Here is a 13,647-nt window from a genome sequence, read left to right as displayed (position 1 = left end):
TCAACCAACCTTAAAAAAATTACTTCCAGTAATCATTGTATCCATCATTTTTGGGTCTCATCTTGGATATGCAAACACGAACACATACTTTATAATTCTGCCAGAAATGCTGAGTGGATGATTCATTTTTGGCTCCTTTCGAGGCTCCCAGCATCACAGGTGTCAGTCTTTAGCCAATTTGATTTAATCCACATGACATCAAAAATTGGCTGAGTGCACTGGATACTGCAGATCAGAGGCTAAGGATTTCACAGTGATAACCCACCTCCTGACTCTTCAATGTCGGTCCGATTAAAAGACACATGTCAAGGGCATGATGGAAACCCCCCCCACTTAATGAACAACAACTCAAGAAACTTGACACGATCTAAGCCGGGTGCGATTGGCACCACATCCATAAATGTCCATTCTCTCCACTCTCAGTAACAACAGTGTAACAACAATCTACATGATGCACAACAGAAATTCGCAAAGGCTCCTCAGATAGCATCTTCCAAGCTCATGACCGCTACCTAATATAAGAACAAGGGCAGCAGATAGATAGGAATATCAGCACCTGTATATTCCACTCTAAGCCACACACCATCCTGGCTTATATCACTATTCCTTCAGTGATACTGGGCCAAAAACCTGAAACAAATGGCATTGTGTGTCTGCACGAGCAAATGGACCTCAGTTAGTTAAAAAAGCAGCCCAACACTACCTCCTCAAGGACAAATAGGAATGGGCAATAAATGCTGGCCTATCTAGCAATGCTCACTTCCCATGAATGAACTTTTAAAAATACAACAGGACCTAACAACATTGCAGCTGTTTTAAGACCATAACAAGACTATAAGAAATAAGAACAGGAGTAAAATGTTCAGCCCCTCGAGCATATTCCACCATTCAATAGTATTATAGTTGATCAGATATTCCTCACATACACTGTCCTGCCCATTACTTATAACCCTTGATTCATCTACTAATCAAGAATCTAACTCAGCCTTAAACATGCACAAGGACCCTCCTCCACAGCTCACTTGATAAGGAGTTTCAAAGACTTACAACCCTTTGAGGGAAGAAATTCCTCCTCATCTTAGTCTTAAATTGGCACTCCTTTATTCTGAGACTATACCCTCTGATCCTAGACTCTTGTTTGAGGGGAAACATCCTCTCAGCATTTACCCAGTCAGGTCCCTTAAAAATCCTGTATGTTCCTTTGAGATTCTTCTAAATTTCAAAGAATGGAGTCCCAACCAATTTAGCTTTTACTCATAATACAGCCTTTCCATACAGGAATAATCCTAGTGAACTTTCTCAGAACTGCCTTCAAAGAAAAGATATCTTTCCAGAAATAAGTGAACCAAATCTGATCACAGTACTCCTGATGTGGTCTCACCAGCATCTTGTAGAGTTGCAGTAAGATTTCCTACTCTTATCCTCCAAATTTCTGAAATAAGGACCAACATTCCATTAGCCGCCTTGATTACCTGTTGCACCTGTGTGCTTTCTGTGTTTCATGCACAAGTACCAACAAATCCCTTTACTTTGCAGTTTTCTGCAGATTTTCTCCATTTAACTAATACTCTGTTCTTTTGTACTTCCTTCCAAAATGAACAATTTTGCATTTTCCTATACTGTATTATACTCCACTTGACAAATTTTTACCCACTTACTTTGCATATCAATATCTCTCTGTAAGCTGTTTGTAAACTCCCACAACATGCCTTTCCACCCATTTTGTGTAGTCTGAAAATTTGGCTTCAGTCCATCACTTCCTTCCTCCAAGTCATTAATATATATGTAAACAGTTGTGGTCCAGCATTGATCCCTTGGAACAGCAGTGATCACAGTTCAACAACTTAATCAAGAATCCCTTAGCCTACTCACTGTTTCTTGCCCAGGAGCCAATTCCTTATCCATGCCAATACACTACCACCAACTCAATGGGCTTTTATGTTAAGACTTAACCTTTTGTAAGGGAGCTTGTTGAATGCTTTCTGGAAGTCCAAATACAACACATTTACTGTTTCCCTGCTATCAACTCATTTGAGACTTCCTTGAAACACTCTAATAAATTAATGAGACTTGATTTCCATTTCATGAATCCATGCTGACTCTGCTTGACTTAGATTATGATTTTTCAAATATTCTGCTATTACCTTGTTAATAACTAATTCCAATACTTTTCCAAGAACCAATGTTAAGCTAATCAGTCTACAGTTATTTATTCTTTGCCTCCCTCCCTTTTTGAATAAAGATATCATATTAGCAATAGAATTTTTGGTACCCTAAATACTTCAAATTTAGAAATATATTAGCAAACAACAGCTGCACTTTCTTCGAAAGTCGATTCCATCGTGCTCCCTGCAACTTTCACTGTTAGCTGACAATAAGCTGATATTATAAGACCAATTCTTGCATGGATGAAGGGTTTAAGGTAAATATAGCCATTGACCATGGAGGCACCTCATGCAGGAAAATGGTTCCAAGTAAACAAACGTTAGATGACCGGTACAGTAATTCTGCAAGGTGCAATAGACTCTGACAAGACAAGATGCCCTGATTTATCAGTGGAGAATTTGTGCATCAATTTTCTTGAATACAAAGAAGAAAAGTTCTAAACTTCAAAGTTACAATTGGGCCTGAAACACCCAGTTTCTTTGATGATTCACAGCATGTCATCTGATTCTTAGAAGGGTTATACTTTTTTGAATCTGTTCCTTTTCCTGTTCACTTCATACAATTACATGGGACAACATCCTGTGATTTCTTGACAAGGTCACCGCTCTGCCCTACAGTGCTGCATTCACCTAAATAAAGCAAAAGTACTGCAAGTCAGGACTTAATCTGTCAGAATTAAGGCCGGCTATAATTTCAAAGGCCTCCTTCCTCTGACAACGAATCACAGTTGTCCACGTGCCATTGATTAAGAAACAAATTCAACATATGTCTTGGCAATTTTTTTGAAGCTCTTCAACCAACATAGTTCATGGACTTATATTAAAAGATTCTATCACAGCCATATCCAATCAGCTGAGGCTTAATAACTGAGCAAAAAAGAGCACAGGGTCCCATTCAATTAATGCTAATACCCCTGGATTTGAATTAAGGCTAGGTGGAAGTTGTACTTTGCTCAGATCTTCTCCCAAAGGCTGTTACAGGATTATCTAACTCCATATATACTATGTATGAGCCAGTCTACTGCAACTAAAACTATTAAATATAAGACAACCAGATGTAGGCATCACTGACGAGAAAATCAATAAATGGAGATGTGCACAAGGGAATGATGCAAAACAAATCTTTACCTTCTGTGATCATATCTTTCATTTATGTTTATTTATCTCAGAAATTAAAGACAGTCAGGAGGTAAAATGATCCCTGCAGTTTTGACAGGTTCTAGAAGAATTGTATCATTATTAGAAATCAGAACCAGGAGACAGTTTTAGAACAAGAGAACTCCCACTAAAACAGCGATGAGGGGAAATTATTTCTCTCAGATGGCTGTCAGCCAATGGAATTCTCTTCCACCAAGAAGTGGCAGTCTATGTAATTGAATTGATTCAAGGCAGAATTAGGAGAAAGTGAGGATGCAGATGCTGAAGACCAGAGTTGAAAAATGTGGTGCTGGAAAAACACAGCAGGCCAGGCAGCATCCGAGGAGCAGGAGAATCGACATTTTGGGCATAAGCCCTTCTTCACCACATTTTTCAACTCAAGGCAGAATTAGAAATATTTTCACACACTTATGATAGAGTAGCCTGTGGTAAGAACTTGAGCATAGAGCTGTTTTAAACATGAGAAACTGGTGTTTTGCAGTGACTATATCATTCTGGCAAACCAGGAGATTCTCATAGTCCTACCATCAGGATTATGAAAGGATTTTCAGGTGGATAATCAGACTGTTTGTCCATATCTTTTGTGCTCATCATGGGACTTGAATCTAGAGTTGTGATTCAAAGACGGGGACATTACCATTGCACCACAAGACATCCCTTATAAAAGCTTATCCACTTATCAGGGACAATAACAGTCCAGAGTTTGTCCCGAGTATTGCTCTTTTTTAGCCATGTAAGTACAAAAGGATTAAATGCATTTACTTACTTACCTGCAATATGTATGAACATTTTATTTATTTTTCAGGGATCAAATAAAAATCTCTAAGGAAATCCCATAAAATTTTCTTTCAGAGATGTGCTGTCCTTCCATAACTAAGCAACCACCTTAATCCCCAATATGCTGGGCCTGCAGTACAACTAGAAAATAAAACCATCATTCTATATGTATAAAATGTATGTGACTAACTGACGTTCCAGATATTTGTATTGACCTCCATGTTGTTGTGAAGCTAGGTAGAGTAATTGTAGATTGCAGGCAGAAAGCTAGAATTTGATGTTTGTAAAATTGTAAAATGGGAAAAGCATTCTGTGGTCCTCTTAAAATAATTTTTTTTCTCTCTGTGTTTAGTGCTTAAAATAGGTGTTTGTGAGCAGCAGCTTAAATTTGCAAGGACACAGAGCCCAAACTGAAACATTTGTATCAAAAGGCTGTACAGTTAGCAGGCCAAGCAGCAATTTTATCAAGACAACAGGTTTTTGAATTTAGCCAATTAATTTTAAATCGATATCAAGAAATCTATTACATTTAAATTAGATGGCTTTGACAACATAGGACCAATCCTATTGTAAGAAATATTGATATGTCATCACAGGGGTAAAAGAAGGGGACAGTTGGACAAAGATTCCAGAACGCTAACTGCCATCCACAAGAGCTAACAGCCCTCCTGTCTCTCTCAAGAGAAAATGCCTCTCACTGTCATCTATGTATTAGAGAAAAGACAATTTAAATAACATAGGTATTCCTGACAAAAAAATTGGAGGAAAAGGCATTCCTAACAGAAGAACACAGAGAAAGCACAGAACATTCCAAAAGACATGTGACCTGGCTATAAATTCAAGAGACTAAGTTCTGTTTTTCTGTTGTATGAAAGGGATTTGTATTTATTGGAACAGTATACAATGGAATTTTTTTTTGGGATTGATTAGTATCCTGTAGTTAGAAGGAATTTATTCAGTTTGTTAATAGTTTAGTTAATTTATTCACTGTTAGAGAGTTAGATAAGTAAATTGTTACTTGTTGATTTTGAAGTGAGTGCCAGGGATTTATTTTATTTAACCACTCGAAGTTGTTGAAAGTCAGGTTACACAACTATTCACACTCTATTTACAGATTATAATCTGGCAAGGTGCTCTTCTTTGGTTGTTTCCATTTCAGTTCTTGGAGGGAGTCAACCTTTGCTTTATAATAGATTGTGGGCATGGGTCCAGGATTTGGACAGATTTGAACAGGCTAAGGATACAAAAGGTCCCAGAAGATTTAAACAGACTTGAGGACTAGTGTCTGAGGTCTTTAAATGAAATTTAAGTGAGAAATGGAAAATCTGTTTAATTTTGGTTGCTTGTTGTTAGTTATATCAAAAGTGGGGAAATGGCTCTTAATATTGCAAAAGAGGTTCTGGGAGTTAAAGGTGCTTCCCAAATGTGTCAAGAAAGTTTAGAAAGACAGAAAAAGGTAACATTTGTAGAATTAGCAAACCCACTAAAATTGGGTTTAACTTGGGATAATAAGAAAGTTGAAATTGTAACAGAGTTAGCCAAGCATTTAGATATAACACAGAAATAGTCAAGCTCAGTGGGGTTAGAACAAAAAAATTGCAAATGAGACAACTGGAGTTAGATAGTAAAAGGAAGCTGAAATGGTTTGAATTACGGTTAAAAGCAGAGGAAAAAGAAAAGGAGTGGAAGGCACGGGTAAAAGAAACGGAAAAAGAGAAGAAAGGGAGAGAGAGTTTGAACTTCAGAAGTTGGCAATTAGACAAGCAGGTTGGCTTAAAAGAATGGAGATGAAGGTAGAAGGTCGGTTTAGTGAGGAGAATAGTGATGATGGGCAAACCCATTGTCGCCATAGGCCTGGTGGGAATCTGTTTAAAAATATTCAAGCATTGTCTAAATTTGATGAGAAGGATGTGGAAGCGTTTTCCATCTCATTTGAGAAAGTGGCTAAACAAATGACGTGGCCAGAGACTATGTGGGTTTTCTTGATCCAAACACAGTTGGTAGGTTGGTGGAGCTAATGAAGTGTTGCAGCCCACTGTCACAGGAGGCAACAGGAGAATATGAAGTAAAAAAAGGCTATTGGTACCACAAGCATATAGACAATGGTTCAGAAATGTAAGAAATGAACCAGGTCAGACTTATATCAAGTTTGAATGAATTTAACAGAGCAAGTTCAAAAGATGGATGAGAATATTAAAGATAGAAAAGACATATGAGGCTCTTACTGATATTAGTCTGCTGGAAGAGTTTAAAAACTCATTCCAGAAATGATAAGAGCTCATGTTGAGGAACAGAAAGTTAAAACAGTGAAAATAGCTGCAGAGATGGCAGATGAATTTGCATAGTGCATAAATCAAAATCTAGATTCAGACAGCAATTTCATTCCGTGAGAGATAGAAATTGGGAAAGAGGGAGATCCTTCAATGAAAAATAAGTAGTAGATCACACTGGGAACAGTTTACCACAGGTGAAAAAATAAATTCAAAAGGATGGAAAAGGGGTGAAAGACCTCAGTTGTTGTCACTGCAATAAAGGTGAGACACACAAAGTCACACTGTTGGTGGTTTAAGAAAGGCATTGGGAAAAAGGATGTGGTGAAAGAGGCTAAACCAGTGGGATTAGTCAAGACAGTGAAGGAAATCCCAAGAGAAGTTGAGGAACTGCAGGAGATTGCAGAGCATAATCATGGGTTGGACAGAAAGATCGTGCTCAATCTTTTCAAAGACTTCACCTGAGTGGGTAAGATTTATGCAAGGTGGAGGAGGTAAAGAGTTTGAAATATTGAAAGATACGGGAGTTAGTCTGCCTCTAATAGTAAGAGATGAAAATATTTGCACTCCTTCTGAAATATTGCCTGAGAGAGTGGTAATCTGTGGATTAAATAGAGAGAGGATTCAATGTTCCCCTGTGTAAGTCAAGGCTAGAAAGTTCAATCAAGACTGGGGAAGTGATAGTGGGAGTGATGGAAAACTTGGCTATCTCAGGAATCCAGTTTATTCTTGGAAATAACATAGCTAGATCACAGGGAAGAGTGATGCCCATTGTAGTGGATAAGCCAAAGGAAAATCAGGAAACTGAGGATTTGAAAGAAAAATACCCTGGAATTTTTCTGAACTATGCGGTGACAAGATCCCACAGCCATAAATTAAAACAAGAAGAAGGAACAAAAAAGAAAGTTGAAGGAGTTGAGATCCAATTAGCTGACATCCTGTTTGATGAAATGGTAAAGAAAAACCTAAGCAGGTATAGGATCAGTTTGAAGAGTTTATGCTGACAGATTGACAGTTACAACAGAAAAATGAGACCATAAAGGATTTATATCATAAAGCCTACTTTGAAGAGGAATCAATGAATATTCCAGAATGGTTTTACCTTGAAGCTAAAATCTTAAGGTGGAAATGGAGACCTTGGCAGATTAGTGCTGATGAGAAATGAATGGAAGTATACCAAATGGCGTTGCTGGTAGAATACAGACAATTTTGGGGGTAGCATATGAATTACCTATAGGAGAACATCTAAGAGTGAGAAGACTCAGGATAAGATACAGAAGCAGTTTTATTGGCCTAGATTACAGAGGAACCTCGATTATCTGAACAAGACGGGCTGGCAGTATTTAGTTCGGTTAACTGATTATTTGGATAATTGATGTGACCTTAAATAAGGTAAGCCACACTGATCTAACACTGTGTTTTACTGGAGAGTTTGTTTAAACCTATAATTTTGATAATTCTGCTATTTACACAAACTAATCTTTCCATTCTGCAATTTGCAGGTTAAACTGAGAAGGACTAAACCCTTACCAGCACATAAATATATGAAATCCCAGCATCAAGCAAGGTCCTGAACAGCTTCTACAATCACAAGAGCATTTGTCAGTTTCCGTTGAACTCAGTTTTGTGATAGAAAGACAGAAGCACTACCTCACACATATGTTTATTTTCTCTGCCATTTTTTTCGGTGAAGTGACAGGAATTAAGCACTTAATTTTGCAAAGGGCTGTGTAACTACCCATTAAGTAAAAAAACTCCAGCCTCTGTTGCTTGAGGTGCTTGTGTTTCTCTGTTTTTAGTGTGATACTCATTGGTCTATAGTTCTCTGGCTTGTCCTTACCACCTTTCTTAAAAAGTGGCACCATGTTAGCCAACCTCCAGTCTTCTGGCATCTCACCTGTGACTACTGATGATACAAATATCTCAGCAATAGGCCCAGTAATCGCTTTCCTAGCTTCGCACATGGTTCTCAGATACACCTGATCAGGTCCTGGGGAATTATCCACTTTTATGCATTTCAAGACATCCAGCAGTTCCTCCTCTGTAATATGTACATTTTTAAAGATGTCACCATCCATTTCCCTACATTCCATATGTTCCATGTCCTTTTCCACAGTAAATACTGATGTAAATTCTCGTTCAGTATCTTCCCCATCTCCTGCAGCTCCACACAAAGGCCGCCTTGCTGATCTTTGAGGGGCCCTATTTTCTCCCTAGTTACCCTTTTGTCCCTAATGTATTTGTAAAATCCCTTTGGATTCTCATTAACTCTAATTGCCAAAGCTATCTCATGTCTCCTTTTTTCCTTCCTGATTTATCTCTCAGGTATACTCCTACTGCCTTTATACTCTCCTAAGGATTCACTCGATCTATTCTTTCTATACCTGACATACGCTTCCTTCTTTTTCTGAACCAAATCTCCAATTTCTTTAGTCACCCAGCTTTCCCTATACCTACCAGCATTTTCCCAGAATTTTCACATGTTTTTCAGTGCAGGTAATCCGAATTCATTTATCTCTTTGAGATAATGTTTTTGTGGGACTTTGAGATCTTGTTCGGATAATATGAAATTCAGATAATTGATATTCGGATAACTGAGGGTCCTCTGTACATAAAGATTGAATTTTGCCGTACCTGTCATATGTGTCAGATGGTAGGAAAGCCATAGGAGGTGATCACATCACATCCTTGATGCCAATTCCCACATTTGAAGAACCTTTTATACGGGTTATAATTGATTGTGCAGGTCCCCTCCCGAAAACCAAAAGTAGGAACCAGTATTTGCTAACTGTAATGGATGTGTCTACTGGGTTTTCTTAGGCAATTCTACTACAGAATGTAAAGGCAAAAATGGTTGACAAAGAGTTGCTTGCTTTCTTTAAGAGTTATGGATTACCCAGTGGGATTCAGTCAGACCAGGGGTCCAATTTTATTGCCAAATTATTTAAGGTGGTCATGGACAGTTAAGAATCAAACACTTTGCATCAAGTGCATACAGTCCTGAATCCCAGGGAGCATTGGAAAGGTGGCATCAGACCCTAAAGACCATGTTGAGGGCCTAAAGTCAGGATTACCCAAATGAATGGGATAAAGGTATCTCATGTATATGATTTGCAAGTAGAGATGCTCCAATTAATTGACTCAGTTTACCTCATTCAAATTGATATTCAGGGAGCCTTTGAAATTAATTAAGAAAAGTTGATAGGTCCAAAGTCAGAATTTCACAGGTGGATTTTGTATCGGAGGTGAGAGAAAGATTGAAGAGAGTAGGTGAATTAGTTTGACAACATTTGAAGGTGGCACAGCACTTAATGAAGCAAGGAGCAGATAAAAAATCTAAAATTCATACGTTCGCCCATGGGGATAAAGTATTGGTGCCGTTACCAGTGGTAGGAAATCCCTTGAAAGCAAGGTTTAGTAGTCCCTGTCAGATTGAGAAGAAGTTAGGTCAGGTGAATTATCTGGTAAAGATGCCAGATAGGAAAACATATTTTGGGTATGTCATTTGAACATGCTAAAATATTACTAAGACAGGGAAAGGGAACCAGAGAAACAGGTATTTGTTACTGCCACTCAGAGTGAGAAATCAAATCCTGATGATTTGGAGTTTGATGTGCCTCCAAATAAATTGAATAATGAGAAAGTCCTCAAGGGATGGGGTAGGGTAGTGAGTTATCTGTCCGTGGAACAGAGAACTGATTTGAAAGACTTGTTAAGGTGTGATGAGAACCCATGAAGAAATAGAATAGTGAACACTATTGCCCTAGTAGGAGGCTGACGTAGGGAATGCTGTTCCAATAAAACAACACACCTACAGACATAATCCTCTCAAAGCAGTGCAGGTTCAGAAGGAAGTGGAAGCAATGCTCCAGGAGGACATCACAGAGATGGATCAAAGTGAGTGGAGTTCGCCTAGCATGTTAACTTCCAAACCTGCTGGTACTCAACAATTCTGTGTAAATTATTGGAAGTTCAACACTATGACTAAATCTGACTCATATACCCAATTCCAAGTCTGGAAGGTTTTATGGAAAAAGTAGGACAAGTCACTTACATCACAAAGTTGGATTTACTTTATGATTACTGGCAAAGAGTAACAAAGAGTGAAAGATGTTTCTGCTTTTGTACCCCCAAATGGGCTATATCAATTTAAAGTGATGCCCTTTGGAATGTAAAACGTGCCAGCCACTTTTCACTGGCCTATGAACAGAGTTGTTGCAGGATTGACTAATTGTGCCATCTACATAGATGACTTATTGATCTTTTGCCATTTGTGGAAAGATCGCATGGAGCATTTAACAGAACTCTTTAAGAGTCTATGGAGGGCAAGATCGGTCATAACATTGTCAAAAACAGAACTTGTGAAGGTGGAAGTGACATTTTAGGGCACAACATTGAATATGGACAGATGACACCAAGGAACATGAAGACAAAGACCATCTAGGAATTCCCAAGACCATTCTCGAAGAAGGAAGTGCTACGATTTTTAGGATTGAGTGAATTCTACAGGAAATTTGGACCAAGATTTGTTAAAAAAAAACAAAATTTCAGTGGACAGAACAACACCTGAAGGCATTTAAGAATTTAAAAGCAGAGTTAACCACCGCATCAGTTTTAGCCATGCCAAACGTTTTGAAACCCTTCAAAGTTGCCATTAATGCAGGTGATGTAGGTGTTGGAGCTATGTTGCTACAGGAAGATTATTATGGAATTGAAAGGCGAATCAGTTATTTTTCAAAAAAACTCAATATCTGCCAGAAAAAATGTTCAATGATTGAAAAAAAGTTATGGAGTTTGGTAATGTCTTTACAACATGTTAATGTTTACATTGCAAATAATGCATCAGAGACTATTGTGTATACTTGTTACAATCCTTTGACATTTCTGGAAAGACTAAGTACAAGAACACCAGACTAATTTGTTGGAGTCTCATGTTTCAAGAATTTAATTTACAGATTGTATATGTTACAGGTCAAGAAAATATTATTGAGGATGTTTTATTACGAGTTTAAAAAAAAAGCTCATATAAGATAGAAACAAACAGTCGTTTTCAATGTTCTATACAAATGGAATTAGTCTAAAATGTGTAACTCAAGATTAATGAACTATGGATCTAGTAATATAATGGAGTTAAGGGTTTAAAAGAAAAAAGAATGAAGCCATCTTTTCCTAATGATGGGCTTTTTTTCTTAAGGTAGGTATTTTATTCAACCAGTAGAAGTTGTTGAAAAGCAGGTTACACCATTTTTCACTCTCTTTTTACAGACTATATGTGTTTCAGTTTTAATTCTTAGAGGAGGGTCAACCTCTGCTTTATAACAGTATCCAGTAACAAAGTCATCAAAATAAATCATTTCAAGTATTGTTTCAGTATCGTATTTTAAACATTCTACCAACTTTATTGAGCTTTTGAACTCTATGGAATGAAGAAGAAACAATATCACTTTGTTAACAAATGCCCATATAAATATTTAAAAATATTATGCAATTGTAAACATTGCCAAAATAAAATTAACATTGAACTAAATCTAAGATTGTGCAATAAAAACTAATGAATTCCACAATGGAAATAACGTGTATTTCAATCTGTCTGGTTCACAGTAAGATATCGCACTTTAAACTGTTTCATAATTTTCACACATGACTATCCTGTTACGTTATGCTTTGTATACTAGTTTCAGATTATTCATTAAATATTGCATTTTATTTGAAGTTACTTCCCTTTTTGCCAGATAAAAGGGTAACATTAGGCCATTTGAAGATTCATAACAGCATACAGCTAACATGTGCTGCAGCTATTGAAAGCAGCAATTGAATAAGGATTGACCTTCATTAATATTCTGCTCCACATCACATAGGTCAAGATTGCATGCCTTATCCATTTAAGTAATTAAACCTTTCATTTGGAAACATTCTGCAGGAACAGATGAAGCTTGAGAGATAAATGCTTGCTTGCTTGATGCATTTAGCTAGTTCCATTACTTGATAGACTGTTTTAAATAGCTTGGGTTGCCAGGTCCTCATAAAAATGGAGATGGATTGGCTGGGAGAGAATAGTCTCAAAGGAAAGCTGACTCACATCTCCTTCGTTGGATATAATTTAATTGTTAGCAAAGGTGGGCAACTGACTCAGGAGACCTTTTTCTTGCTGCTATTTACTGCGAAATGACTCTGTCTGATTAATTTGTGAAGTAACCTTGTTTGGCAATAGGAAATGTTACTTTCAGTCTTGCAGTGTCTGCCTTGACTGTACTCCAACTCACCTTCCAGGCTATTCGATTTCCATGTGAACCATGCTCTAAGGCAATAGGGAAATCGCCTCGTTTATAACACTTGCGAAATGCTGTAGGTCCGCTGGGTCTCTCGCGAAAAGATCCTGCAGATGAAGGACCAACGACCTTGAAAAGCAATAAGAAAATGTATCTTTATAATCTTTATAGCTATCTGAATTCTGTTTCATCAATTTATAAATTTACAAACAATGAGAAATTTAATAAAGATGTTGAGGATGCAAGGATAGACTAAGGTTTGCCAATGGAATTGCGGAAGTGAAATAAAAGCCGATTTATTTATTTTGCATGGTAGAGGACAATTTTCTGCTTCGTCCATCTAACTATTGCTTTTACCAATATCTTTCTCCTTCCTCAAAATACTGCTCCCTGGATGTCTACTATGTTGTTTCAAAATTAGAATCAATATTGCTCATTCAACATTATTGTCCAGTTGAAGTCAAAGTCAAATTCCCATATCACCCAAAGCCAGCAAAGTTAAACCCCAGGATAGTGCAAATTTGAAATGTAAGATTCAATCTTGCCTGGTTAGAACTGGTAATACTTACATTTTGTTTAATCTTCCACTATGTCTGATATGACATGTAGCATGTAGCAACCAAATAGCCAAAACCAAAGAAAAGTGCCTTAATTTTCATCACGGATAGAGGAACAATGGTTGGGAATTTTCTTACATTGCAATCTTGGCTTAATTCTGGCAGTAGCAGGACAATGGAATTTTCATCTGGGGTGGGGTCAGACTGGAGTTGGCAGGGTGAATATGGCAGCTTGAAACAAACATGTAACAGGTTCAGTCTCGGCATAGGCCAAAACATTTGTCTCTACTGCCACCTTTGGTTTGCAGGAGATTAATGGTTAGTGAAATTGACAAGTCTTCCTGGAAACTGGCTGAACTCCACATTGTGAATATTCATCGTTATTGCTGACATCATAATCGGCCAATAGTTTGAAGTCCCACAGAAATAAAGGATTGCTGGAATCTGCGGC

The 13,647-nt window shown here is 37.6% G+C and overlaps 1 protein-coding gene across 1 annotated transcript in view; it reads right to left on the bottom strand.

The window, feature by feature from the left end:
• The window catches only part of LOC132819481 (parkin coregulated gene protein homolog), a 348,040-nt gene that overhangs the window by 247,692 nt on the left and 86,701 nt on the right, over nt 1-13,647 (bottom strand). Inside the window, exon 2 of the mRNA XM_060831014.1 lies at nt 12,634-12,768. Coding sequence (XP_060686997.1) covers nt 12,634-12,768 — 135 coding nt within the window. The remainder of the gene's footprint in view (nt 1-12,633; nt 12,769-13,647) is intronic.

The sequence above is a fragment of the Hemiscyllium ocellatum genome, chromosome 10 (genome assembly GCF_020745735.1).
Source record: "Hemiscyllium ocellatum isolate sHemOce1 chromosome 10, sHemOce1.pat.X.cur, whole genome shotgun sequence".
Taxonomy (NCBI): Eukaryota; Metazoa; Chordata; class Chondrichthyes; order Orectolobiformes; family Hemiscylliidae; genus Hemiscyllium; species Hemiscyllium ocellatum.
The sequence above is the reverse complement of the archived record's forward strand: the minus strand, read 5'-3'. Positions and strand labels throughout refer to the sequence as shown.